The sequence below is a fragment of the Cricetulus griseus genome, chromosome 5, assembly GCF_003668045.3.
Source record: "Cricetulus griseus strain 17A/GY chromosome 5, alternate assembly CriGri-PICRH-1.0, whole genome shotgun sequence".
NCBI lineage: Eukaryota > Metazoa > Chordata > Mammalia > Rodentia > Cricetidae > Cricetulus > Cricetulus griseus.
In genome coordinates, this window is record NC_048598.1 from 119,367,742 (window position 1) to 119,395,094 (window position 27,353).

The following is a 27,353-nucleotide window of genomic DNA, read 5'->3' on the forward strand; positions in this document are numbered from 1 at the left end:
AACAGGATGCTCCATCCTCTGGGACTGAAATAACAAATGATTGTGAACTTTTTTTTTTTTTTTCAAGACAGGGTTTCTCTGTGGCTTTGGAGGCTGCCCTGAAACTAGCTCTTGTAGAACAGGCTGGTCTCGAACTCACAGAGATCCGCCTGCCTCTGCCTCCTGAGTGCTGGGATTAAAGGCGTGCGCCACCAACGCTGGGCTGAACTTTTTTTTTTTTTTATGTGGATGCTGGGAACCAAACCCAGGTCCTTTGCAAGAGCAACTAGTGTTCTTAACCACTGAGCCATCTCTCCAGCCCCCAAAAACTGCTTTTTTAAAAAATTAAACTATAACATCCATTTCTCCCTTTCCTTTCTTCCATCCAGCTGAAATCAGTCCCATGTAGCCCCCCTCGCACTTGTGCTCCCTCCCTTCCTCCCCCCTCCCTCTCTCTCTTTCATGGCTTCCTTTTCTTTAACTGTTGGTACATATGTATTTTTAGTGTGTGTGTGTGTGTGTGTGTGTGTGTGTGTGTACATATATATTCCAAATAAATAATAATATGGACAGCTCAGTCCATATTATGTTACTTGTATGTATATAATTTCAGGGCTATCTAAACAAGACCTGAGCAAGATGGCTCCAATAGACTTGCTGACATGGCAGGGGGAAGCTCACAAAGCCCCAACCCTACACAGAGAACTACAGGTAGCTAAGGAATGCTGAGGGCAAGAGACATAGTCTTCCCCAGAGAAGAGCCCCCACTTCACATGGTTATTCAGTACCAGGTGGTCCACTATGAATATATATTTTAAAAATATTTAAAAGCTGGGCCATGGTAGTAGAGTAGGACCTCTAATCCTACTCAGGTCATAAGATCTGCATGGCAAGTACTCTTATTCACTGGACCATGTTGCCAGCACTATGAGACTAATGTGTTCTGAACTTCCACATCCTCCACCAGAGAACTGGATGCTGTTATTCAGCATCTGTTGACAAGAAGCCACTGTAGGGAGTCTGTTCAGAAGCTTATCTGTTATCATTTCTTTCTAGAATTGCTGGTGGATAGCTTTACTGTTAAGTTTCAGGGAAAGGGCTTGTTTCATGAATTTGCTTTGTTTCATTGTTGGGAACATTAAATGCTTTTAAGACATAAGTCATTTACTATTTTGTTGACTTGGACTTGCTGACTTTTTATGCTCCGTTTTCACAGTTCTTGGTTGACACAGAGATGACAAGTATCTTGGCTGAATGTTCAAGCGGAAGGGCTCATTATGATCCTGGTAAGTATTGTATCTGGACGTAGGTACCATGTCTGCTAACTTACAGCTGAGTATGCGCCTCAGATGCTTCTGCCTCTGGGTAGGAGCTGTGTGCTCTATGCCATTCTTGAATTTTACCACTTTTTGCCAAGAGATAGATTTCTTTCTCAATGATTACATTACTATCTGGTATGAGTTCAATTCATGACTATTTTGTATCAAAATTAATATTAGTCCTAATCTTTTCTCCAGGTATTTTCAAAAGTGTTCAATCATTAGTGATCTGTGACTTTACTGGATTTTACTTCAGAGATAAATTTAATTTTGATTTCATGCAGCCTTTAGAATACCTGGGTAAATGTGTTAACTATACAAACTGTATCTGCTAGGCGGTGGGTAGTGGCACATACCTTTAATCCCAGCACTAGGAATGCAGAGGCAGGCGGATCTCTGTGAGTTGGAGACCAGCCTGGTTTACAGAGTGAGTTCCAGGACAGGCTCCAAAGCTACAGAGAAACTCTGTCTTGAAGAACCAAGAAAAAAAAAACAAACAAACTATATCCTAAGGGGCTGATTTGTGTTTCTGAATATTGTTGAAATGAGTTAGTTTTATCCTACTTTTTAAATCACATGGAATTGGTTTTCTCTTTCTATTGTGGTTTCTGGGGATGGAACTCAGGTCTATGTATGTATAGAATTCTATTAAATGGACATTATTTTGTGTGTGATTAGTTCACATTCCTATAGGAACACTATAAGGAATCCTAAGGATTAATATTTAATCTTAGCAATTAGGTCAATTAAAATTCACTGTTTTATTTGTATAATAGGGCTGGAATGTAGAGCACTTGCCTACCATGCTTTAATCCCTGAGTTTGATCTCCAGCACTGCATATACTGAGTATAGAAACATAGGCCTGTAATCCCAGAGTTTAGAAAGTAGAAGCAGGAAAATCAGAAGTTCAGGGTCACCCTTAGCTATAAGGATAAAGGCCAGCCTAAGCTACATAATACCTTGTCTCAAAAATATTGTATTCTTATAGATATTATTAACTAATTAACTGTTAGTTTTTTCCAAAATATTGTATTTTTTAAAATATTTATTTATATATTATACAGTGTTCTGCCTGCATGTATAACTGCATGCCAAAAGAGGCTACTAGATCTCATAACGGATGGTTGTGAGCCACCATTTGGTTGCTGGGAATTGAACTCAGGTCCTCTGGAAGAGTAACCAGTGCTTTTAACCTCTGAGCCAACTCTCCAGCCCAGGTTTTGTATTTGTGGTAGTGCATATCTTTCTTTAATCTCAACCCTAGGGAGGCAGGTGGATCTTTATGAGTTCAAGTCCAATATAGTCTACATAGTGAGTCCAGTATAGCCAAGGCCACATAGTGAGATCCTGTTTCCAAAAGAGAGGGGAGTGGAGGTTTGGGAAGAAAGAAGGAAAGGAAGGAAGGGGGGAGGGAGGGCGAGTGAATGGGTAGGGTAGGTTTTGTGTTTGTTTGTTTTTGGGTTTTTTTTTTTTTTTTTTTTTTTTTTTTTTTTTTTTTGGTTTTTCGAGACAGGGTTTCTCTGTGTAGCTTTGGAGCCTATCCTGGCTCCTGGCACTTGCTCTGGAGGCCTTGGAACTCACAGCGATCGGCCTGCCTCTACCTGCCGGCTATTTTGTCTTTTTTGGTTTATTTACTTATGCAGACAGAACACTGTATATATAATAAAAATATTTGCTTGCACACTAGAAGAGGGCACCAGATCTTATGATAGGTGGTTGTGAGCCACCATGTGGTTGCTGGGAATTGAACTCAGGACCTCTGGAAAAGCAGTCCAGTGCTCTTAACCTCTGAGCCACCTCTCCAGTCCAGGTTTTGTGTTGTGGTATGGGTGTGGGTGTGGGTGTGTCTGTGTCAAGGTCTTGCTATGCCCAGTTTGCCTCAAAGTCAATATGTATCCCAGGCAACCTTGAAGTTTTGGTTCTCCTGTTTCAGCCTCCTAGGTGTCACCATGCAGCCATGTGCTACCATACCCAGTTGCCAGGTTGTTAAAATGACCTGACAGTTTGAGAACCACTGGAGGAGGCAGTGGGTTCTTGTCTGAAAGTAGGCAAAACATTCTGGAAAGGTAGCCTAGTAACTCAAAGTAAAAGACTTAGAAGTTCCAGTGTCACATTCTGGTAATCCTAGCACTTAGGAGGTAGAGGTAGGAAGCTGAAGCATTTCAAGATTATCTTCCATTACATGTTAAAGTGAAAAAATGAAGACAGGCTAGGTGACTGGAGAGTCTGCCTCAGCTCCACAAGTTATCCTGTACCTCCATACTCAGTGATGTGCATGTAAATCCCCCTCCATGGGAACACAAAATAAAACTGATAGCCATATTCTCAGCCAGGTGTAATGGCACACACCTGCAATCCCAGCACTTAGGAGGTAGAGGAGAGTGAATCTCTATGAGTTCAAGCTTGGTCCATAGAGAGAGACGCTGTCTCAGATAAATAAAAACAATTGATGAAAAGGGAAATGAGAACTTAGACTGTCTGAGGTTTGTCTTGTTTTAGCCTGCATAGTAGAGTTAACCACTTGGGAGTTAAGGGCTGGACTTAGTCCATAAATGTGTTTGCTTTAACTTATATTACCTGGTTGATTGGTTGGTGGGTGGATTGCTGAGGGGAATAGTGATATTTTTAGATTTTTAAGAGAAATTAGTTGTTACCATTTAAAAACCAGCAGGTTTTATAAATCTGTGCTTTTAGCTTATCCTTTAAAAATGACATTTATTTAGGAGGGGTGGTGGGTGTGTCAGTCAGGAGATAACCTGGGGATTCAGTTCTTTCATCCTACCATATGAGGCCTGGGGGTCAGACTCAGGTTGTCAGATACAGATTGAAGTGAGCCTTCTCTCTGACCTGGCTTATCTTTATAGTCAAGTGGAATAGAAATATGGGACCTATGTTCCATTACTGTACCGATCAGTGGGAATAGCAAAGAAACTACCCCTTTAGTGAATGTGTGTTCTCCCATTTGCCACAATAACTACCACACCCTGTTGTTTTACATATATTTTTACCAATTACATTTCCTTTACGGTCTGTGTATTTGAGTTTGTAACTTCTGTTGCAGACAGGGAAAAATTGATGAACACTTTAAGGAGAGTCACATTTTTATATATTTATTCAGTAAACAGTTCATTAAGCATATATGAGGTTGTTTTGTGCTCAGTAATTAGTGTTGAAGATGAATGAGCCCTGACAGTGACCAGTATACTATTTTAGTGGGAAAATGATGAGAAGACTATTTTAGGACGATGGTAGTATATGGATTTCAAAATAGCAATAGTGGCTGATAGACCAGTTCGGGCACTTCAAGTCTGAAGTAATAAAGACTAGAATTTAGTTATCAGCAGAACTAGGAGGAAAGAGGAAGAGATGGGAAGGATGTTGTAAACAAAGACTTGATAAGAATGTTGAATATAGAATGCAAGAGAGTAAAGTTAAAAACTAAAAACATTTTTTGAGTTTCATATTGAGAAAGTTGTGGTGCTACTGAGAAAGAGGGAGATTAATAAAAGACTCTGTTTAATCTTTGTATGTAGTGGACAAAACTGGAGGGGTATGATAGAACTGCCAGTTTGTATACATGTGGACAAAGCTGGAGGGTACTATACAAGTGCCAGTTTGAAGTGTCTCTGGTTTTGAATCATTATCGTGGGGTAAATGCAATTTAATGCTTTGTTTTTTTGAGACAGGGTTTCTCTGTGTAGCCCTGGCTGTCCTGAAACTGGATCTTTAGACCAGGCTGGCCTTGAACTCAGAGATCCACCTGTTCCTGCCTCCAAGTGCTGAATTAAAGGCATGTGCCACCACCATCCAGCTTGCAATTTAATTTTTAGTTATTTGGGGTGTGTGTGTGTGTGTGTGTGTGTGTGTGTGTGTGTGTGTCCCTCTGTCTGTCCTGTCCGTCTGTCCGTGAGTATATACACATAAATACAGGTGCCTGAGGAGGCTAGGGATATTAGATAAATTCCTTAGAATTGAGGTTACAGGCAGTTGTGAGCCTCTGGGAAACAAATTCAAACTTGGTTCCCCTGTAAGAACTGCAAAAATTCTTCACTGTTGAGTCGTCTCTCCAGCTCTTAAGTGTTTTTTTTTGTTTGTTTGTTTGTTTTGTTTTGTTTTTGTTTTTGTTTTTTTAAAAGAAATCCTACTATGTCCTAGGATTGTAAGGGATGTTAGGAGAAGTGTTTATAGTCAACAAATTATAAGAAAATCTCATTTGAGGACTTAGGGAAATGGTTAGGTATGTGAGGTTCTGACTTGGTGCTTACTGTGTAAGCATGAGGACCTGAGTTTGGATTGCCAACATCCACACAAGAAGCCGTGAATGGAAGCACATGTCTCTAAACCTCAAGTGCTGGGGAGCAGAGACAGGCAGGTCCCAGGGGCTTGCTGGCAGTCATTCCAGCTGAGACAGTGAGCTCTGCAATTAGTGAAAGACTGTCTCAATAAAGTGGAAAGTGTCATCCTCTGGGTTTCACCTGCACGCACCCACCCACACACAAACACACAAACACACACACACACACACACACACACACACACACACACACACACACACACACACACACACACACACACACACGTTCACTGAGAGGCATATGTTCTCACAGTCAAATTTTAATACTGGGGCATTGATCTTTAGTAATACTGTTTTTCAGGGCTACATAGTGAAACCCTATTTCCAAAAAGGTTACTGAGCCCTATATATAACATCTTCCTGTATGCCCCTACTTGTGAGGAAGTTTAATTTATAAGTGAGGTACAGTAAGAGATTCACAATAATAAATGATAAATATAGGATAGATATAAGTATGCTTTGATAAAAAGATATTTGAAACTTATAAATTGTTCATTTTTAGAGTTTTCCATTTAAGTGTTTTCCATCCACAATCAGCTATGGATAACTGAAACTTTGCTAAGCAAAACCATGGATATAGGGGTTGCTGTAAATGCCACTCACAGTTGATATGTGTTTATGAGGTAGATATAGCTTATCACCTCATATTTTTTACTATGTTTGCTTATTGGGCAGGATAAACCCCTTTCCAATTGATGATGTATTCTTATCTAAAAGACTGATTCTTGGCTAAGAAAAGACCTTGTGATTGTGAAGAAGGAGGGAGCAGTAACAACAGCCATCTCTGGAAGGTAGTTATTGTAGCTCACTCAGGATTAAAGCAGTGGCGAATGAAGGCTTGTTCTGCTGGACTCATTTTGATATAACACCCACATAGTTTCATTGTACAGAGCGAGCCTTAGAGACACTAGTGGGCTACATGTCTAATGCTGTTCTGATGGAAACAACGTACAGAAGAATGGATTCTGTGTATAAGAAAGGATTTTATATTGTTGTAACTACCAGCGCATCCATTCTAATCCTTTAATGGGAGTTTTGTCTTTGATTTGAGGACTGGAGGAACCTGTAGAATTTGTGACTCACTACTTCTGATGGGAATCCTCCATGACTCCATGGTGAGATTTTGGCTGAGAACTTGAGGCAAAGACCCTCCCCTCTCCACTGGTGTGAGACCTTGCACCTCACTGGGAGTTATACTCTTTGAGTGTGCTCTGTTTCCATGTGCTCAGTTTTAGTGGTGATTTAATGAAAATTGATATTTTTAATTTTTTTTTGAAAACTGATTTTTCATTAAGCCTTCTACTAGTTTTATTCACATTTCAAATGACATGAGGGTTAGGTCTTTTTGTGATTTTCAAAGCTGTGCTGGTTGTCAGTAGTGTTCCTTTCCAACAATACCTCTTCAATAACTTATTAATCTACTACTCTGTGGTTAGAGACATTTTTATGTATGTTGTGTAAAGTAAGTTCCTTTTATGTTTATATTTTTACTCTGAGTAGTTTCAGTAGATTGTCCAATTATTTAATGGTAGAAATAATGGCTTACTTATTTTCTTCTTACTCTTTCAGAAATGTATCTCATTTTTATTTGAAATTTTAATTCGATTTTGCTTGTAGAAATGAGCAGAATATTATGTGTAGTTTTAAAAATTTGATTGTTTTCCTAATATGATGAGACTATTAAAAATAGAAAGATTAAAGGGTTTTTAAAAACCACTATTAAATTTTTACTAATTTTCTTTTCTTTTTCTTTCTTTTTTTTTTTTTTTTTTTTTTTTTTTGGTTTTGGTTTTTTGAGACAGAGTTTCTCTGTGTAGCTTTGGAGCCTGTCCTGGTACTTGGTCTGGAGACCAGGCTGGCCTCGAACTTACTTACTGAGATCCGTCTGCCTCTGCCTCCCGAGTGCTGGGATTAAAGGCGTGTGCCACAACGCGGGCCCTAATTTTCTTCTTTTTATCACTTTTCTTTTTTTGAGGCAGGCTCTCACCATGTAACTCTGGAACTGGCTGGGTAGACCGGGCTGGCCTGATCTCACCAAGATGTAGTCATAGTGAGACCTTGAGGGTACCCCCTTCCTCCATTGCATGCTCCCTTAGCCCATTTGGGATGCTTTCACTGGTGTCTAAAGCCCTACATTTGGCTTTGAGAACCTGAAAGGGGTTGTGCATTCCTGAGATAGTGGGTAGTCCCACCCCCGTGAGATGCGCTCACTGCCGAGCCCTCTCCCACACTCAATCACTTTATGAGATCACCTCCTTTTTGCGTGTGGCTTTGGCCACATCTAGTCCTATAGTTAAATTTACTGTTCAAAGCTGTTATCTGAGTTACATTTTAAACTTGTCCTATGCTTAATGTTTAACCCTGTTAAAGACAGCTTTGCTATGGACACAGGAAATGGCAGTAGACGGTTTTACATGTCACTGTTTCAGAACTTCAGATGGACTGCTCTAGTCTCTTATCCTATTCTAACTTCCAGTTGTGGCTAAACACTGTCATTTTATCCAAGTTAATCAATATTTCTGTTTGCTTAGGGAGTGAATAGAAAGACCCAAATAATTACCTTAGGGTGTTACGGAAATTAACAAGAAAAACAAGCCTACTGCTTTAAAACTCTGGGTTAGTGCTTTCAGAACTATCCTTCCTCACATTTGGCCTCTATTCTGGAACACTTGTATTTTCTAGGCATACTTGAGATTTGCAGAATTTCCCATGTGTCACCTCTTCAAGTTAAGTCTTCTTCTGACTCAGGATCTACCTTGGCCTCTCATCCTTTGAAATATATATATATGAGTGCTTTGTCTGCATACATTCCTGCAGGCCAGAATGGTTGTGAGCCAGCATGTGGTGGCTGGGAATTGAACTCAGGACCTCTGGAAGAGCAGTCGGTGCTCTAAACCACTGAGCCATCTCTCCAGCCCCTGGCCTCTCATCCTTTAAGAAGCTTCCCATTCATTGCCTACCCCTTCCTCCCCCTCCTAAGCAGTTGCCTGTCCCTCATCCCCTCCTTAGCACCTTTCACTTACTTCTGCCAGAGAACTTACCCCAACACCTGTAGCCATTAATTTACCCATTTGTTGTGTGTTTTTTTGTTTTTTGTTTTTTTTTTTAGTAAGTCTCCCCAGTAAAAACTGATGCCCTGTATAGATCTAGACCCTAGCCTGATGCACTAAGTTGGAAAACCAATGCCCAGCTTTCTAGAGACCATCCCAGGAATGGGAACTATCATTAACTTTCCCAACATTTATCTAATATAAAAACAACCCAGGGGCTGGAGAGACGGCTTAACTCGGAGATTAAGAGCACTTGTTGCTCTTATAGAGAATCCAGGTTTGGATCACAATGTCCATATGGTAGCTCATGACCATCTGGAACTCCAGTTTCAGAGCACACAATGCTGCCTTCTGGTCTTTGTGGGCACCTACAAGCACATAGCAGACTCAACAAGGTGGGCACATACACATAAGTAAAAAAATAAAATCTTCAAAAAACAAAATTCAAGAATTTATTTTATTTTTATTTATTTGTTTTATTTTTTGAGACAAGATGTCATTACTTGGTACATGGTAGCCTTGAATTCTGTTATCCCAAGGTCATTTCAGACTTGCAGTCCTCATATCTCAGCCTCCCATACACTAAGGGTATACAGCCCTGTACTACCAAGCCCCGTTAGAATTCAGTTCTTAAGAAACTTCTTCCCACCCTCTGAGGAGCAGATGGGAGGTGGGGGGGAACAGGAATAGAGAAGGGAGGGGGAACCGGGATTGGAATATAAAAAATAAATTAATAAAAAAATATTAAAAATAGCCATCAACACTAAAAATGGATGACTTATATGCAACTGCAGCAACTCAGATGGATCTCAGTGGTCTTATTACAAGTAAAAATGACCTTTCTCTAAATGTTCATATAGTACAGTTTAACTTATGTAACATCCTCAAAGTTATAAAACTGTAGACATGGAAACCCTAGTGGATGGATAGAGAATTGATATGACTATAAAGGCAGGTGTGACATTAAAGGTGATGAAAATTTGGCTTGTGTATTGTTAGTAAATCTATACATGGGATGAGTAAAGAATAAAAAAATAAAAAAACGACTTCAAAAAAAATAATTTAAAAATTGGGAAAATAATAATAAAGGTATAATATGTAATGTGTGGCATGTAACATGTAACATAATACGTATGTATGTGTGTTGTCAGTCGATTTTTTTTTTTTTTTTTTGGTTTTTCGAGACAGGGTTTCTCTGTGTAGCTTTAGAGCCTATCCTGGCACTTGCTCTGGAGACCAGGCTGGTCTCGAACTCACAGAGATCCGTCTGCCTCTGCCTCCCAAGTGCTGAGATTAAAGGCGTGGGCCACCAACGCCTGGCGTCAGTTGATTTTTTTAAAGAACATAAAGCTGATTCACTGGGAAAAGAATACATCTTCAGCACATGATACTTGGATAATGGAATAAATGTTTAGAGTAAAAAAAAGAAGGAAGGAAGAAAGAAAGGAAGTAAGGAAGGAAGAAAAGAGAGAGAGAGAGAGAGAGAGAGAGAGAGAGAGAGAGAGAGAGAAACTAACTTCTTCCCTACCTGGCAATCATGATACACACCTTTAATCCCAGCACTCAAGAGGCAGAGAGACAGGTGGACCTCTGAGTTTGAGGCCAGCCTGGTCTACAAAGTAAGTTTCAGGACAGCTGAGGCTACACAAAGAAACCCTGTCTCAAAATACCCTTCAGAGAGAGAGAGAGAGAGAGAGACAGGGAGAGAGAGAGAGAGAGAGACAGGGAGAGAGAGAGAGAGAGAGAGAGAGAGAGAGAGAGAGAGAGAGAGAGAGAGAGAGAGGAAATCTCTGTTGGTTGGTTTTTAGCAATTATAGAAGTAAATGAACCAATCATGTATGCAGAAAAAAGGTGGCAAAGGTAAGAATGAAAGATAAAGAGGGGAATGAGTTAGCAAAAAATCTACAAGGTTACAAACTAGCACAGGGTGACTCATTTGTCAGGCAAGGGCTCGACAAGGAGCAAAGAGCAAAGGCAATCCACAGTGAACGCAAGCACTCATAGCAGACAGGCAGACAGGAGCCGGTGAGTACCTCGGGGCCCGGGGCCTCTTGCATTGTGGTCTCCCATATCGTAAAGGGCATGGAAGATGGGGAAGAAGCAAAATGGGAAGTTCCGGGAAGGCTGGGCAGGTGTTTATGCTGGTTATAAAGAAGCAGTGACAAGCTCGGAAGGTGAAGGCAGGAGGATCTGAGTTAGAGGCCAGCCTGAGCCACATAGGGAGACCTTATCAGAAAACAAACCAACCAAAAACCACTTTCAAAACACCTGTAACGGGAGATGGGCATACAATACCTGGTACCAAAGGCGTAGAGCAATTGAAGGTGCTGTGTTGTGGAGAAGAAAATGAGGAAGAGATTATCGAAGGAAATAATTCTGAAAAGTGTGGGCTTAAATGTAAAGGGAAAGAAATAACCATGTACATTATTTTGAATAGCATACAAAACCTAACTAATTTGGAAATAGTCTGTCCTTGGTAGCTAGGAATCATGTTCTGCAGTGTGGGGGGACTAACCCTTTAGAAAGGATTCAAGCTCCGATACTGTGCTGAATTGAATGGTGCAGACCTATGTCTGAGCTATTATGTCTGCCTGTATCCCTTCAGGGTATGTATCCAGCACCTACCGTGTACTATTGACGTTCTAGCAATAGACACATCAGAAGCAAAACTCAAAACCCCCCGTAGGTGGGTAGCTCACATGGAGGATAGATTGGGGAAAGGAGGGACATGGAAATAGAAGTAGACTGGGTGTTGGGAAGAGAAAATCATTGTGAAGAAAAATAGAGAAAGAATGAACATGTGGCCAGCTGAGTTGCATTTTTTTAAAAGGAGGGCAGGGAGGGTTTCACTGAGAAAGTGATGTGAGTAAAGACTATTAAGAAGTGAAGGAGCAAGCTGTACAAGCAGGTCTTGTGAAATGCAGTGCCCTTCTGTAACGCCCACACTGAAAGCCTACCTAATACCATTTTCAAAATAACCAGTCTTAAGAAAAAGGAGATTGCAAGTGGTGTTAAAAGGAAGGTGCTGAGGGCAAAGGGCATCTTGTGTGTCGTCTTGCTTTCTTGTAAACCCTTTGCTTGACCTTCTACTTACACAAGTATGACTCTGTAGTTTCTCACTCCATGAAACAGATACTTAGTGTGTGTTTCCCCACTTTTGAATCTTTTCTGGAAGAAAACAAATGTTTGCTTAATGAGAGGTTTGCTGGAGAGGTTTCTGGAAACCACAGTAATACAGAAAATCTGAGTGACCCTGGAGGGAGTTTAGTGACAGATTGAGAAAGCTGGTGCCTTGGTGCTGGGCAATGGTGGCGCATGCCTTTAATCCCAGCACTCGGGAGGCAGAGGCAGAGGATCTCTGAGTTAGAGGCCAGCCTGGTCTACAGAGTGAGTTCCAGGATAGACAAGGCTACACAGAGAAACCCTGTCTTAGAAAAAAAAAAAAAAAGACTCAGAACTATTTGGAGTAAATAATAGCAGACTAAGCAAGACTTAACTGTAGAGGGTAACTGTAGCATCTTTCTTTACTACCAGGAAAATGTATGACCTAAAGCATGAGCAAACAGCCAGGAGATGGCTGGAGATGTCCAGAGTCACTTCTGGTTGTCACAGTGGTATACTGGGGCGGGGTGCCGTAAAGCCTTCTATAGACATCTAGTTAGTAGGCCAGAGATGCTGCTCAACAGCCAGGACAGCCTATGAGTAAGAACCACTAGCCCCAGTTGTTAGTGCCAAAGGTTGAGAAACCCCAATGTGAAGACCTCTAATTCTCTTTACAGTTTAGGTCAGCTACAAGTCACCAAAACAGCATCCTGTTTTGTTTTTGTTTTTCATGTAATATCCATCTAAGAAAGAATAAATGTTTAAGACGACCAGATAGAATAGATTCCGTTATTCCACTGAATGCTACTACTGAAGGTTTTGGGTTTTTGAATGAGATTTATTTTGTTTTAATTGTGTGTGTTGGGTGAGTACTTGCATGAGAGTGTGGGATCCTCTGCATCTGGAATCACAGGCAGTTATAAGCTACCCTACTATGTGAGTGCTGGGAACTGAACTCAGGTCCTCCCTCTGTAAGAGCAGTGCATACTCTTAACTTGTGAACCATGTCTCCAGCCTGCTACTAAGGGCTTTCATCACAGATCTCAAGAACATTCACAACTTCCTTTAATGGCTTTGATGCATTGTGATGAAAAAAGAAAGCCTCTTGTAATAATAACTGACAATAACATAACAATAAAAAGAACCCATTGTCTCCTCCCATTTCCCATAACATCAGTCCTAGGAAAAGATTAGAAGATATTATATAATCAGTCTTCAGACACTATCTTGTGATTTAAAAACAGAAAAACATATAGGAAAAAAACAAAGCACTTGCTCTTACTCTCTGTTTACAACAAAGCAGTGAAGGCTCAGGCTGAGGGACTTCCTCAGGATTGTGTAGCTGGACTGAAACCCAGGACTCGGACCTGACAGTTGTGCTCTCCTGATGTGTTCCATGCCTTTATGCTAGGTTTCCAGCAGCATTTGAACAAATTCAAAACAGTTATCTAACCCATTACTGGTTTTGTCTCTTCTGAGGGCACATTTAAAAATATGGTTCGTAAGGCCAGGTGTGGAAATACACCCTTTGATCCCTGTGCTTAGGAGGCAGAGACATGTGACTCTCTGTAGGTTTTTGAACAGCCTGGTCTTCATAGTGAGTTCCAGGATACCTAGGAGCTATATAGACTCCGTCTCAACACATGAACACATACATTTGCCATAAGAGGGGAGTTTGAAATCAGAAAAAGAAAAATAAAACATCTGATTTCTGGTCAGGATTGTACCATTGACTTACTTTATGACTTCCAGCAAGACATAGAGTCTCTCTCTACCATAATTTGTCTATTCACAGGATGTAGGAATTTGTCTGTTCACAGGCTGCTCAGCAGTTAAGAGCACAGGCTGCTCTTCCAGAGGACCTAGGTTCAATGCTCAGTACCCACATGACAGTGAACAACTGTTGTGAAACTCCAGTTCCAGGGTATTTGACTCCCGTTCAGGCTTCCCTGGCCATGGAGCATGAACATAGGACACAGACCTGTATACAGGCAAAAGAGATTAATGCATGAGAAATTTGTCCATTCACTAAGTTCTTGTGTCAATAACATGATCTAAAACTTAAAGCCCATGATGGTCTTCTTAGTTTTTTTTTAATTATGTTGATTTATTTCCTTAAAATGTTGTACAGGAAAGCCAATATCAATATTGATAACAGGTGCAGTTCAGTGACCTACTTTTTGAAGGCCATAAACACAAGGATGGAGGTCATGTAACTTTTCTGTTGTTGAGACAAAGTCTTGTTGATTCTAAGCTGACTGAAATCCAATGTGCAGCTGAGGATGACCTTGAACTTACTCTTTTTTCTTTTTATTTATTTTTTAAATATTTATTTATTTATTTATTTATTTAGTATACAGTATTCTGTCTGCATGTATCCCTGCAGGCCAGAAGAGGGCACCAGATCTCATTACTGATGGTTGTGAGCCTCCATGTGGTTGCTGGGAATTGAACTCAAGACCTCTGGAAAAGCAGCCAGTGCTCTTAACCTCTGAGCCATCTCTCCAGCACTTATTTTTATTTTTGAGACAAGTTCTCACTTGTGTAGCTCTGGCTGGCCTGGAGTTCACTATATAGACCAGGCTAGCCTCAAACTCACAGAGATAGGCCTGCCTCAGCCTCCCTGACCTTGAACTTTGATCATCCTATTGGCCTCCAATAAACTACTTAGCTGAAAATGACCCTGAACTCCTAATCTTCCTACTTTGACCTCCCTGAATTTGCTAGGATTATAGGCGTATACTGACACCTGGCTTATGTGGTATCAGGGTCAAACTTACACACTATGCAAGCACTTTGCCAACTGAGCTGCCCTTCAACCCTGAACTTTATACCTGTCTGTACAACTTTAATTTAGAAGTTAAGCATTTTTTTTCTTCAGCACTAAGAACTAAATCTAGGGCCTCTTGAATAATAGGAAAGCACTCTACTCAGTTATATCCCCAGCAACCCCACATCACCACTGCCTTGTTTTAAGACATATATCCCGCCGGGCGTTGGTGGCGCACGCCTTTAATCCCAGCACTCAGGAGGCAGAGGCAGGTAGATCTCTGTGAGTTCGAGACCAGCCTGGTCTACAAGAGCTAGTTCCAGGACAGCCTCCAAAGCCACAGAGAAACCCTGTCTTGAAAAACAAAAAAACAAACAAAAAAAGACATATATCCCAGGCTGGCCTCAAACTTACAGTGTAAGTGACTGTTAGGATTTGCTGTGAAGAGACACCATGACCACAGCGACTCTTATAAATGAAAACATTTACTTGAGGTGGCAGCTTACAGTTTCAGAGCTTTAGTTCACTGTCGGCACATGGCAGCATGCAGGCAGACATGGTGTTGGAGAGGTAGCTGGGAGTTCTACATCTTGATTCAAAGGCAACAGGAAATGAACTGGGTCCCTGAATATAGCTTGAGCACAGGAGACCTCAAAGCCCATCTCCACAGAGACACACTTCCCCCAACAAGGCCACTCCCTCCAGGCAAGCATTCAAACACATGAGTCAGTGGGGATGGGGGCGCATACCTATTCAAAAACCCACAGTAGGCAAGGATGATTTCAAATTCTGACCCTTTTGCTGCTACTTCCTGAGTGCTAAGTTGACAGACTTGTACTTCCATGCCTGGTTTATGTGGTGCTAAGAATCAAACTCAGGGGTTTATACATGCCAGTCAAGCATTCTAATTGACTTCTATCCCCTTTTAAAAATGTTGCATTTTGAGATAGTTTTCTTAAGTTAAACAGGCTGACCTTAAACATGCTCTGTAGCCCAGAGAGGCCCCAAACTTGTGATCCTTTCAGCCTTAGCTTCATGAATAGCTGGGATTACAGGTCTATACCATCAGGCCCAGTTGAATGCTGCTTCTTAAGTGATGGTCAAAACCAAGAGGAGGGAGGTGTGTAACTGTGTGGTGTAAAGGCAAATTTGTCAAAATGGAAGGAAGGACATTAAGCCTAGCCGTATAGAAGCAGGGAGGAAGGCAGCCTTTGAGTATGTGAAAACCACCCTACAATTCAAGACAAAGTGTGGGAAAGTATATTTTAAATCCCAGTTTCCTCTTGGAATCAGATACTCTTCAGAAGAAGGGCCTAAGAGCCTATGTTGCCCTAGTTTAGCTTGTTGTACTGGTTATGAGAAACAGAGAAGGAACACCTTGAAGACCAGTAGGATTTCCATAATGAGCTAGCTGTTTATATATTTATTTTTAAATAGGTTAAACATGATAGCCAATCAACTAACCTGTGTGTCTTTGTTCCCTAAGCCCCTACAGGAGTGTGAGCAGCACTGCTGCAGCAACCAAGGCTCAGGTCCACATCTTGGGAAGGATATGGCCACTTCCTGGGGTGCTGTCTTTTTCATGCTGACGATAACCTGTGTTGGCAGCACTGTCTTCTACAGAGAACAGCAGACTTGGTTTGAGGGTGTCTTCCTGTCTTCCATGTGCCCCATTAATGTCAGTGCCAGCACCTTTTATGGAATAATGTTTGATGCAGGCAGCACTGGAACTCGGATTCATGTTTACACTTTCGTGCAGAAAACAGCAGGTAAGTGCAGCTGGGGCCCTTTGCAGTCTTATTGTCTGCACCTCAGCATCTTCTCCCAGAAACACATGTGCTGGGTGTGTCATGGCATAGAGAACCTTCCAGCTGTTGGATATAGTTCTTCAGAGATATTATTGATATTATTAGTTTAATGTGGAATTAAGAGACACTTGTGTGGGACAGACCAGGGGAGTAGCTCAGTTTGGGGAGCATTTGCCTAACATCCAAGTCCTGGGTTTGATCCACAGCAGCACATAAATTGTGCATGGTGATGCATGCCTGTAATCCAAACGCTTGGGAGGTGAAAGCAGGAGAATCAGGAGTTCAGGGTCATCCTCAGCTACACAGGGTATTTGAGACCAGTGTACAACACAACAGGCACTGTCTCAAAAGGATGAGAGAGTTTTTGTCCGACTACAGCTGTAATTTGTCCTCCGTCTTCTCTAAAGGTTAAAGAATATTGAAAATGTTGGCAGTGATCCTGGGGAGAAGTATCTGTATGAGTTTTCACTGCCATCCTTGGAAAGAGGACCCAGGGGACCTTGAAGACTCACTTTTTCTGAACTGTCAGTTTTCTTTCCTTGAGTTATCTGAAGAGTCCAGGGAGCTCAGGCAGGAGGACCACAATTCAAGCCCGCTAAGGGTTGTGTAGGGAGTTGAAGGCCAGCCTGGACTACATAGTGAAACCCTGTCTCAAATTTTATTAGCAGTTGGGGCGGAGGAGGAAAAGCTAGAGTCCCAGCATTACACCCTTCGGTCTCCCTTCCTAATACTTCTGCAAAACATTCTTCTCAGCTGGGTGGAGACTGTTTTAATCTACTAATTCATACAGCAGTGTCTAGAGAATAGCATCCGAAGCTGTCTAACATCTGCTCCCTCTCCCTCTCCCTCCCTCCCTCTCTCTCTTCCATGGGCAAAATAGGACAGCTCCCCTTTCTGGAAGGTGAAATTTTTGATTCTGTGAAGCCAGGACTTTCTGCTTTTGCAGATCAACCCAAGCAGGTGAGTGTTATGATTGACAGGTTTGTTTCCATGTTATGTATGCTAGGGAGCAAACCCAGGTGAGTGCTCTCTTGAAGCTCTGCTTGAGAACCCTTTTCACTTCTTATTTGGTACAGCACCTCCCCCAGGTTGGCACGGCTGACCTTGAACTCACCCAGTGGCATTAGAAGGCCTTAAAATTGTGATCCTACTGTCTCACCTCTTGAATAGGTGTGACCAGGCCAACAAAACCAGGCCTGGCTAATTTGATGTTTAGGGTCTCCGTGCCTTGGTAAGTCTACAACACCTCTGTCATTTAACATCTCATGATGTTCAGTAATATGGCAGCTCACAACTGTCTGTAACTCCAAGATCTGACACCCTCACTTTAGATATACATACAGGCAAAACACCAATGCACATTAAATAAAAATAAATAATTTTTAAAAGAATAAGTTTAGCCGTGCGTTGGTGGCGCATGCCTTTAATCCCAGCACTTTGGAGGCAGAGGCAGGCAGATCCCTGTGAGTTCCAGCCAGCCTGGTCTCCAGAGCGAGTGCCAGGAAAGGTTCCAAAGCTACACAGAGAAACCCTGTCCCGAAAAACAAAATACAAAAACAAAAACAAAAAAAAAAAACAAAAAAAAAAGATTAAGTTTAATTATGACTCTTGAAAAGAAATGGAGTCTCCTTCTTTAAAGCCCTCCACCCCACTCCCAAATTCCCCCACCCCATCCCCATGCCCCTCCTTACCCCCCATCGCCACCCCCACCCCAGTTTCTCTAAGTTTTGCTTCTGCAGACAAAGGGGCTTCGCTTGGAAGGAGTAGATCAGCACTGCTAAGTGGCCTGCCATTAGATAAATGTGTTTTCTCTTTTAAAGGGTGCTGAGACTGTTCAAGCACTCTTAGAGGTGGCCAAAGACTCAATCCCCAGAAGTCACTGGAAAAGGACCCCAGTGGTTCTGAAAGCAACAGCTGGACTGCGTTTACTGCCAGAACAGAAAGCCCAGGCTCTGCTCTTAGAGGTGATTTTGAATCTGAATCTTGGATAATGCTGTTTTTTGGTTTGGGTTTTTCTTTTCTTTTCTTCTTCTTTTGAAGTGACTATTGCTTTCAGTATTCCATCATTGCTCAATCATTGTGGTGACTGGGATAGTAGCTAGTCATTTACATTTTAAATTATCACCCTTAAATTTAAAGATGTTTCTCTAAAAAAGTTCAAAGTACTCCCTTCCAAGATGTTTTTATTTTTGTTTTGAATATGTTTGTGTGTTTGCACTCCCTTCCATATTTTTATTGCATTTATTTGTTTGTTTTAAATGTGTTTGTGTGTGTGCACTCAACATGTGCCAGCGTGGAGGTCAGAGGACAACTTACAGTTGGTTCTCACCTTCCACCAAGTGGATCCTAGGGATCAAACTCAGATCATCAGGCTTGGTGACAAAAGCCTGTTCCCACTGAGCTTCTCACCTGCCCTCTAAGATAGTCTTTATTTGAATTTTCTAAAAGTATAATATAGAAATGGTTTTTAAAAAACTCTATGCAAGAAATTTTATGTATAATAAAATGTGTCTATTTATAGGGCTGGGGAGATAGCTCAGAGTCTGGGCATTGGATCCCCAGCTCATGCATAAAAATACCAGGCATGGTGGCACACACTCCAAGTCTCAGTGCTGGGGAAATGGAGACAGGATCCCTGGGGCTTGTGAGCCAGCCAACCTAATCTAATCATTCAGGTCCCAGTGAGAAATCCTGCCTCAAAAATTAAGGTGACAGACCTTGAGAAAGGAAACTCAAAGTTGACCCCTGCTTAAAATGTTGGGGATATTTTTTTTTCAGATTGTTTTTATTTGAATTAGAAAGAAGATTGTTTTACTTGACAATCCCAGTTCCCTTCTCCTTTCCCTCCTCCCCTGCCCCCCCCAACTAAAACCCTACCTATCTCATATCCTTTCTGCTCCCCCTGGATGGTTAAGCCTTCCATAGGGTGTCATAAGAGTCTATCATATCCTTTGGGATAGAGCCTAGGCCCACCCCCATGTGTGTTGGCTCAGGGAGTATCCTTCTATGTGGAATGGGTTCCCAAAGTCCACACCTATGCTAGGGATAAGTACTGAACAGCAGGTTGTAGATTTCCGAGGTTTCCTCAATGAAATCCATGTTCCTGGGGTCTGGATCAGTCCCATGCTGGTATCCCAGCTATCAGTCTGGGGAGCAAGAGTTCCCCAATGTTCAGGTCAGTTGTTTCTGTGGGTTTCACCAGCCTGGTCTGGACCCCTTTGCTCTTCATTCATCCTTCTCTGCATCTGGATTCCAGTTCAGTGATTAGTTGTGGGTGTCAGCTTCTACTTCCACCAGCTGCTGGATGAGGGCTATCGGGTGGCATATAAGTCAGTCATCAATCTCATTATCAGGAGAGAGCATTTAAGGTAGCCTCTCCTCTGTTGCTTAGATTGTTAGCTGGTATCATCTTTGTAGATCTCCAGACATTTCCCTAGTGCCTGATTTCTCTGTAAACCTAAAATGTCTCCTTCTATTATGGTATCTCCATTATCTTCTATTCTTCCCCTGACTCAAACTTTCTGCTCCTTCATGTCCTCTGCATCCCTCCTCCTCTTCCCTTCTCATTCTCCTAGCTCCCTCCCCTCACTTCCCGTAGAAGGGCTTTAAACTTCTAGTTACAGGGAATATTTTTAAACCATTGTCCTTCAAATAAAAAGTTTAAGTATAGTTTTATTAAACTTAATATTTTATATTTTATATATGTACTTATATAATAAACCTATTACAAGACATAATAAACATTAAATTCCATGTTGTAAAGAACATTTATAGGTAGACTCTCATAATTAAAAAAAAGAATCACAGAGCTGGCATTGGTGACGCACGCCTTTAATCCCAGTACTCGGGAGGCAGAGGCAGGCAGATCTCTGTGAGTTTGAGGCCAGCATGGTCTCCAGAGCGAGTGCCAGGATAGGCTCCAAAGCTACACAGAGAAACCCTGTCTCGAAAAACAAAAAAAAAAAAAAAAAAAAAAAAAAAACAAAATCACCATAGAGCTGTAGAGTGGGATTCTGCCCTCTAAAGAAGCTTCCAGTTTGTGGTGAGACATTAACAAGGTCTTACCAGGTTTTCTTGACTGTCAGCACATAGGGTTTAAGTCCTTGTCTAAGCATGTCTGTGAGAAATCAAATCCTAAATCTTTTTTTTAAAGAATTACTACATACAGAAGAACAATTATCTTTTTTTAAGAGTTTATTTATTTATTATGTATACAACATTCTGCTTCCGTGTATATCTGCACACCAGAAGAGGGCATCAGATCTCATAACGGATGGTTGTGAGCCACCATGTATGTGGTTGCTGGGAATTGAACTCAGGACCTCTGGAAGAGCAGTTGGCCCTCTTAACCTCTGAGCCATCTCTCCAGCCCTCTAAATCTTTTTTTTTTAATTTATTATTATTTTTATTTATTTATTTTGTTTTGTTTTGTTTTGTTTTTTAAGACAGCATTTCTCTGTGGCTTTGGAGGCTGTCCTGGAACTTGATCTGTAGACCAAGTTGGTCTCAAACTCACAGAGATCCACCTGCCTCTGCTGGGATTAAAGGCTTGTGCCACCATTGCCTAGGGAAACCAACAAGGGCTGTTTTTTAGAGAACACATCCAATGGGATCGTTGTTGATCATCTGTTTTACTGCTTCTCAGAATCGAGGGTTTTGCACTTTTTCCTTAGGTAGAGGAGATCTTCAAGATGTCACCTTTCCTAGTCCCAGATGACAGCGTTAGCATCATGGATGGATCCTATGAAGGTGGGAGAAATGGAAAAATATATACTTTGGGGAAAGGGGTGGAGTCAATGAAAGATCCAATCAAAGGAACTGGGAATAGGCTCCAGCATGAAAGAAACAGGAAAGATCCAAGGGATAGGGCAAGGAGACAATGCTCTAGACATGGAATTTAGAGACACGAGAATAGAGGGGAGATGATTTGGAATGTAACCCTTGTTTTTCTCTCTTGTAGGCATATTAGCTTGGGTTACTGTGAACTTTCTAACAGGTAAATTAATTAGATCTTGAAGTTTATCTTATAACCTTACCTGGCTTTTACAGTTTTTGTTTCTTTGATTTTACCAGGAGGGTAAAATCCACTTCTCTCTTCCTATACTGTTCTTTCTTTAAAAGAGGTGGCTGGGTTGGAGAAATGACTCAGCAGTTAAAAGCACTTATGGGCCTGGCAGTGGTGGTGCACACCTTTAATCCCAGCACTTGTGAGGCAGAGGCAGGCCGATCTCTGTGAGTTTGAGGCCCAGTCTGGTCTACAAAGCTACACAGAGAAACCCTGTCTCGGGGAAAAAAAAAAAAAAAAAAAAAAAAAAAAGCACTTGGGATTTTTTTCCAAAGACCCTTAGGTGGCTTACAACTGCCTGTAGTTTCAGCTTTAGACCTCTAGCCTCTGGACAGCCACACTCATGTGTATATACCCATAATTAAAATGGAAACAAATACCTTTTTTAAAAAGAAGAGGGTAGGGGGATAAGCTAATTTTATAGTCTGCTTTCAAGGCCTCAGCTGCAGCAAGAGACCCTCTGAATTTACATTAGCCTGCAGCCTCTGGGCTCAGGGAGCAGTGAACCATCACAAAATACCTTTAGTGTACAATAAGAGCAGGAGAGAACCTGCAGACAGAAAGTGTCTGGATGGCTTGGGTACTCATCCCTTGCTCTCATTAACAGGTCAACTGCATGGCCACGGTGAGGAGACTATGGGGACCCTTGACCTGGGGGGTGCCTCCACCCAGATCACATTTCTACCCCAGTTTGCGGTGAGTCTTTTTATTAAGACCACGTTGCTCGCACCCTTAGAAAGCACTGTGGTGGTAAGAAAGTGGCACCTGATTTGAGACATCATCTCTACAGCTGTTAACAGTGAACAGGCTAAGTAGTCAGTTAATGAGCAGAGAAAGTCTCTGCTTCCTCAAGCCTTGGGAGACTTGCAGTTTAATCTTCCCTATCTCTGATTTTGGGGGAGAGGGTTGTGGATAGTGGTAAATCTTCATATAATTCCAGATGCTGAAGTCTTTTTGCTTTTTCTGATTTGCAGAAAACCCTGGAACAAACGCCTAGGGACTACCTCACTTCCTTTGAGATGTTTAACAGCACTTTTAAGCTCTATACACATAGGTGAGGAGGGGTTGGGGAAGAATAATAGTTCACATTGCATTACTTTTCCTAACTTTTCAAAGCATTTTTGTATTTGTTATTGTATCTTATCAGCCTCAGAAAGTCTCTGCCAGTCCCCTAAGCCCTGTCTACTGAAACCTAAGCCATACCCCAAATCTGAGAAACTTAGGAGGTGTCCCCATTTTTGGCCTGAAAGTATGTGATGTAAGAGTCAGTTTTTCTTTAGATGGGAACATGTGGAGAAGGCACAGAACTCAGCAGAGCTCCATGCCAACTCATTCGATCTGTGCTCCAGGTGTTCTAGACTAGTATGGAATTGATAGGAGCTAAAATAATGAGAGCTTTTTCTGGGGCTGGTTCTCAGTCTGGACCACCGGGAACAATCCTATTCTTCAGCATCACACCTATGAGCAGTTTCTGGCATATCCTTGATCCAGACTACAGAAGTCTTCCTTTATTGGTCATGTGAATCATATGGCACAGAGATAAGGCCAAGTTTCCATCTTTCCAAAGGGAGGCAGAGAAACCATGTCCCATTTGAAAAAGGCAGCAGTGGGCTGAAAACATCCAGAGCAGCCTGACATCGGTCAATCCTGTCTTTTACAGTTACCTGGGATTTGGATTGAAAGCTGCAAGACTGGCAACCCTGGGAGCCCTGGAAACAGAAGGTTTGTCTGAGTACCAGTTGGTGGCAGGAGATCGTGAGAGTGATGCCAAAATGCAGCTTGCCTCTTTCCTTCGTGGCATTCCTTCCATGGAGCAAAGGGTTATGTTGACTTGAGAAGCAAATGTTGCATAACACATAAAAATGGCTGGTGCTGTGGTATGTGCTTGTCACCTTGAGAGTGAGAGCTACTCATAAGGGGTAAAATCCTGTGGCTGCAGGCTGAAGCCTGCAGTGTTTGGTAGCAACTTGCACAAGCCTTTGTCAGGAAACAAGGTCCGTACGGTTTGCCAAGTGGAATGACTGAGCAGTTCCTTTTCTATCTCCACAGCTGGGCTCAGGAAGACTGGCTGCAATCCCAGTTTTGTGATTGGGAATAAATCATTGACCTTTCTGTGCCCTTAAACATGATTTTGTATCTAATGCACTCAGGACAGCGCCTTGCTCACAGTAAGCCAGTACTGGGATGAGGAATATATAGCATTTCAGAGTTTACTGAGTATCTTCAGTTCTGTTCCATTTAACCTGTCAATCAGTGGAAGAATTTTCCTCTATTAAAGAAAGGAACTTAGTTTACTATGTTTTTTTTTTTTTTCCTTTGGGATATGATAAATCCTCTGGCAAATGGGCATATGTATGAAAGTTTGCCTCTGACCTTGAGGGTTCACCTCTACCACACACCTGTGAAGAATCCATGCCACAGGATGCAGCCAGGGAACTCATTTCATAGGATTCTGAGGCCCAGAATTCCTTTCAGCCTCACACACTTGCTTTCTTGTGCTGTGGTTCTTTCAGGGACTGATGGGCATACTTTTCGAAGTGCCTGTTTACCAAGATGGCTGGAAGCAGAGTGGATCTTTGGGGGTGTGAAATACCAGTATGGAGGCAACCAAGAAGGTGAATAGTGTTTCTTCCCTGTATAAAATTACCTTCCTTTATGTTCTGGGAAAGTCCTATAGGAACCTGTTCCAGAGCTCAGGAGAGACTTAGTATTTTGAAAGCACTTACACAGAGACCAGCAAGCAAGGCAGCAACTAATCTGCATCCTGTTCTGAATCCCGTGGTGATGTTAAAAACCTGTTGTAATAGCCAGGCAGTGATGGTGCATGCCTTTAATCCCAGCACTCTGCTCTCTGTGAGTTGGAAACCCTGTCTGGGAAAAAAAGAGAGGGATGGTGGGAGACAGAGAGAGAGAGAGAGAGAAACCTGTTGTGACCTGTCCAGTGCAGCAGTGTGAATCTCTGTTTCTGTTTCTGGCCCAGTGTATGTTTAACAATTTCAGTTACAGTAAAACTCAAAATTGAGATAAGAATCATTCATTTTAGGTACTATAGAAGGCACAGACAAGGGGGAATTTTGTTAGCTCACAGAAGGAAACAAGCTTTCTGAGTAATTGCTCACAAAGACCATGAAACATAATGGCAAGCAGGAGCACGATGGCTGTGGCTGTTTTTGGTAAACACAGGTTCAAGGAAAGGAGCTGCCATGGACACCAGTGGTGGGGTTAAAGAAGGTTACACATCTTTTTTAAGACCTATCAAGACTCAGCCACCTTTTGTGTTTTCTTTAGTCATTTTATGTTTTTGTTGTTTTCAAGAATTATTTATTTTTTATGTGTATGTATGTGTTTTATGTGTTTTGCCTGCGTTTTTGTCTGTGAAGTATGTGTGTGCCTAGTACCCATGGAGGTCAGAAGAGGGAGTCAGATCCCCTGGGACTGGAGGTACAGACAGTTAGTTATGAGCCTTCACATGGTTGCTGGGATCTGAACCAAGGTCCTCTACAAGAGCAGGAAGCAGGACTGGAATACTGGTTGCTCTTTCAGAGGACCCAGGTTCAATTCCCAGCACCCACATGGTGGCTCACAACTGTCTGAAACTCCACTTCCAGAGGATCCAATGCCTCTTCTGGACTCTGAAGGCACCGGATAATTGGTGGTTCACAGATATACATGCAGGCAAACACATAAATATAATAACAAGTTTTTAAATGAGCAGCCAATGCTCTTCATTGAGTACTGTCTTCAGCCCCCAGGTATTGTTTTGTCATTGAGGGGGCCCCAGGTCTTCACTGCATCCTTGCAGCAGTTACAGCGGTTTCTGCTGTGGCTTCTTGTCCTCAGTTTCTCAGGCTTAGAAAGCCAGTGCTACCTGACTGTAGTCTTCCTAGCGTGCAGGCCCAGGGCCTTTTACTTGTTACCCTCTTCTCTCTGAATGTAATGATTAAGAGGGTCCAGTCAGTGCATTTGTGGACAACTCATGTCTTGAATAGCTTGGACCCTGTCACTTTAGCATCTGGGTCAGCTTCCCCTTCAGATTGCCCAGCTGTTGCAAGAGCTCCTCATCCCCCTTGGTGTGAAGGAATGGCTCAAGCCTAACCTCAGCCACGGTGATGCAGCCCCCACTACTGCTGCTCAAAGGCTGGCTCTATCAGCCTGCCACAGAAAGTGACTCTTGACACGTCTCATTCTCAAATGACATACACTTTTGCCCTCACAGGGGAGATGGGCTTCGAGCCCTGCTATGCAGAAGTGCTGAGGGTAGTGCAGGGGAGACTCCACCAGCCAGAAGAGATTCGGGGAAGCTCCTTCTACGCCTTCTCCTACTACTATGACCGAGCTGCCGATACACACTTGATTGGTGAGTTCATTGCCTGGGGTCAGGCCACACAGGAAGAGAGAGGGACTATGCTGAGAAAGGTCAAGAGCGTTAAAGGATGTGTTGGCTGGAGTGATTGCCAGCTTTTCCAGTAGTGTTACATTAGCCACTAGAATGGAAAGGTGAATATACTCAGGGTCTAACTGTTCATAAAGGCTGTTTGAGACAAGGTTTTACTATGCAGCCCAGGTTGGCCTCGAATTAATAGTCATCTGTCTGCCCCCAGCCTTCTGGGTTACACAAATGTGCCACCATGCTTGACTTTGTATCTGAAGTCTTTTTGCATGTTTTCAATACTGGGGTAGAATCCAGAACCTCTGTACATGCTGGGCTCTACCACTAAATTGTATTTCAAGCCCCCTTTTTAACTTTTCATTTTGAGATGGATCTCTCTAAGATAGCTTTGAGATTATGTACCCTGTACAAATAGGCCTTGTACTTGTGATAACCCTGCCTCAGCCTCTTGAATAGCTGTGCTACCAGGCCCAACTTGCTTTATATCTTTATTACAAAACTGTATGTTAGTTAGCTGTTTTATAATTGTGACTAAATATTGAGAAACATTAGAGGAGTGAGGGCTTCTTTTGGAGCACGTTTTCAGAGGTTTCAGTCCATGGTCAGCAACTTCCTCATCTCTGCCACAGTAAAGCAGAAAACAATGGCGGAAGGACGTAGAGGAACAGATTTGCTTACCTCATGGCATCCAGGAAGGAGGGACCTAGATAGAGCCCTCAACAACACACTCCCCCCACCTCAGCCCCACTCCAAAAGTTCCCATTACCTCCCAATTATACTATCAAGGTAAGAATGCATCTGTAGCTTAGTTTATTGAGGATGGCACACCCCTATGGTCCAGCCACCTCTCAGTGATTGGGGACTCCACTGTCTGGGGACTAAGCCTTCAACACATGAACCTACTGGAGACATTTCCTACCCAAATCATAACAAATTGACATGCAGTATGTGCGCAGGTTGCTTTCATACAGTTTGCCAAACCTTGCCATGTCTGTATCTGTGAACCTTCCCACATTCAAGATATGATAGCCATCACCCCCAATTTCCTGTTCTTTTAGGAATATTTTTTCTTATCACAGAAGTTGTGTTTTTATTTAGGTGTGAGTACACACATGATCTGTCATGACCTGAGAGGGATGATTTGCTGCCCTGCTTACTATACCTTTTAATTTATGTATATGTGCTTGTATGACTTTGTAAGTACCATGTGTGTAGGTGTCTTCAGAGAACGGAGGGCAGCAAATTCTCTGGACTAGAATTACAGGTGCTTATGAGCCACCTGGTGTGGGTTCTGGAATAACCAGAGCCCTCTGCAAGAGCAGTAAGTGCTCTTAACCATTGAGCCATCTCTTCAGTGCCTCCCCTCCCCCCATTTACTAAACTTTTAAATGAACCTACATTTTTATTGTGGTTAAATATGTAATACAAAATGGGTAACATGCATCAATTGTACATAAATAAAACAGGCAGCATGGATTTGTATTCTACAGATACCATGTTTATCATTCTTTTATG

At 42.1% G+C, this 27,353-nt stretch overlaps 1 protein-coding gene across 1 annotated transcript in view; it reads left to right on the top strand.

Annotated features, from left to right (window-relative positions):
- Positions 1–27,353, top strand: part of Entpd5 (ectonucleoside triphosphate diphosphohydrolase 5 (inactive)) — a 36,093-nt gene that overhangs the window by 2,361 nt on the left and 6,379 nt on the right. Inside the window, 11 exon segments of the mRNA XM_027418501.2 lie at positions 1,196–1,265; positions 16,062–16,344; positions 17,264–17,343; positions 18,204–18,347; positions 21,057–21,132; positions 21,344–21,379; positions 22,056–22,144; positions 22,423–22,502; positions 23,109–23,170; positions 23,962–24,063; positions 25,665–25,805. Coding sequence (XP_027274302.1) covers positions 1,257–1,265; positions 16,062–16,344; positions 17,264–17,343; positions 18,204–18,347; positions 21,057–21,132; positions 21,344–21,379; positions 22,056–22,144; positions 22,423–22,502; positions 23,109–23,170; positions 23,962–24,063; positions 25,665–25,805 — 1,102 coding nt within the window. The 5' untranslated portion in view covers positions 1,196–1,256.